Below are 1,916 nucleotides of genomic sequence, written 5' to 3'. Positions count from 1 at the left end.
CTATGCTGGCTGATAAGATGGAGAGCAACAGCCAAACTGGGACATTTTCCTGGAGAGCAGACCTCCCCCTAGCAGAGCTGTGACAGCAGCTTTCACCTCTGTGTTCCTCAGGCTATAGATGACGGGGTTTAGTGAGGGTGTCACAGCCCCATAGAACAGTGTGATAATTTTATCCACATTGGGGTCCTTGGCCTTGGTCTTGAAGTACATGAAGGAAATGGTCCCATAGAACACCACCACCACCGTGAGGTGGGCAGAGCAGGTTGAGAAGGCTTTGTGCCGGCCAATAGCAGAGGGCATCCTGAAGATGGCAGCCAAGATGAAAATGTAGGAGAGGAAGATGAGTAGTAGTGGGGTCAGTGACAGAGCAGCTGTGCCCACTGTTAATGTCACTACATTGAGGGAGACATCCCCACAGGCCAGTTTAAGCACTGCCAAGATCTCACAGAAGAAGTGATTGATGACATTATGGCCACACAAGGGAAGGCGCCAGACAAGGATGGACTGTAGTAGCGAGTTAGCAAAGCCTGTTACCCAGCTCAGCCCTGCCATCCACAGGCATGTCTGCCTTCTCATGAGCTCTGTGTATCTAAGTGGCTGGCAGATAGCCACATAACGGTCATATGCCATCAAAGCCAGAAGCAGGCACTCTGTAGCACCCAGTGCTAGGGTCAGGTACATCTGCAGGGCACAGCCCGGGAAGGAGATGGTCCTTTGGTTTTTCAGGAAGTTAGCTAGCATGAAAGGCACAAAGGAGGAGGTGCCACAGATGTCTACGAGGGAGAGGTTGCTGAGAAAGAAGTACATGGGGTTGTGCAGGTGGGGGTCCAGTGTGATCAGCGCTATGAGGAGGGAGTTGCCCAGTATAGTCAGACAGTAGATGCCCAGGCAAAACCCAAACAGTACAGCCTCTAGGTTCGGATGCTCCTGGAACCCCAGCAGGACATATTCCGTTACAGCTGTCCAGTTTGCCCCATCCATCTTATTCTCTTTCCTTTTCCATCTGGACCATACAGCTTTTTGGAAATAGCTCTAACTGGCAGATGTGTAACCTGCTGCAGCTCAGGCTCAGTGGCATTTAGCTTCACCATCTGTGTAAGGAGAGACTTGGGTTTCAGGTCTGCAGCTAGCCCTCTCGGCTCTGCAGTTCTACTGACATGACTTGGGCAAGGCTGTTTCACATTCTAGCCCCCGGGTTCTTCCCTATCATCCCCAGGTTTGCATAGAGGAGACAGCTCAGTAGAATAAGTGCTTGCCTGGCAAGTGCAGGGTCCTGAGTTCAATCCCCAGTTCCGGAAAAAAAAAAAAAAAAAAGGCAGGGGGAGATTCCTATTTGACTCACTCCCTTGGAATCACAAGTGTTAGGACTATTCAAAGGAAGCATCATTTAGGTTATGACTTCATATGACTGAATTATGCCCATACTATGTCAGATGCATTTATTCACTGACTCAATATTTACTGAGTGCCTCCTCTGTGCTAGGCACTGATTCAGGTCCTGGGGCTCTAGCAGTAAGAAAAAAATAAGTGAATCAAAGGATTCCACACTTGTCACTGTTGCTGCCCCCACTTTCTTGACTGAGGTGAGATGTGCTCTGAAAGGCAGGGGTGTGGGCATAGATAATCTTGCCTAGTGTCCTGTGGGCCATGAAGCTGGAACATTGGCTCTGCAGGATGTGAAGTCTGATTTCAGGTCATCTTTCCTAAAGGAATCATAGACAATTTTTTTGTGTGTGTGGAGGGGGGGAGGGTCTCATTGTGTAGCACAGCCTGCTCAGCCTCCTAAGTGCTGGGATTACAGGCGTGCCATCATGCCTGGCTTAGACCATCAACTTTTAAAAGTATACAAGATACTATACTTCCCAGTAGAGCTACTGCTCACAAGATTTAGCACTGGCCATGAAAGCCAGTGACTT

General features: G+C 49.2%; 1 protein-coding gene across 1 annotated transcript; it reads right to left on the bottom strand.

Annotated features, from left to right (window-relative positions):
• LOC101587176 (olfactory receptor 13C7-like) lies at positions 1-981 on the bottom strand. Its single transcript, XM_004631987.1, has one exon. The coding sequence runs from the start codon at positions 979-981 to the stop codon at positions 1-3; it is 981 nt and encodes a 326-aa protein (XP_004632044.1).
• Positions 982-1,916: the final 935 nt, after the last annotated feature.

This window comes from Octodon degus, unplaced genomic scaffold, assembly GCF_000260255.1.
Source record: "Octodon degus isolate 3935 unplaced genomic scaffold, OctDeg1.0 scaffold00045, whole genome shotgun sequence".
Lineage (NCBI taxonomy): Eukaryota > Metazoa > Chordata > Mammalia > Rodentia > Octodontidae > Octodon > Octodon degus.
This window is presented reverse-complemented; position numbering and strand designations above follow the sequence as displayed.

Excerpts from the sequence above, each read along its gene's own strand:
- LOC101587176 (XM_004631987.1), bottom strand. The coding sequence starts at position 981 with ATGGATGGGGCAAACTGGACAGCTGTAACGGAATATGTCCTGCTGGGG.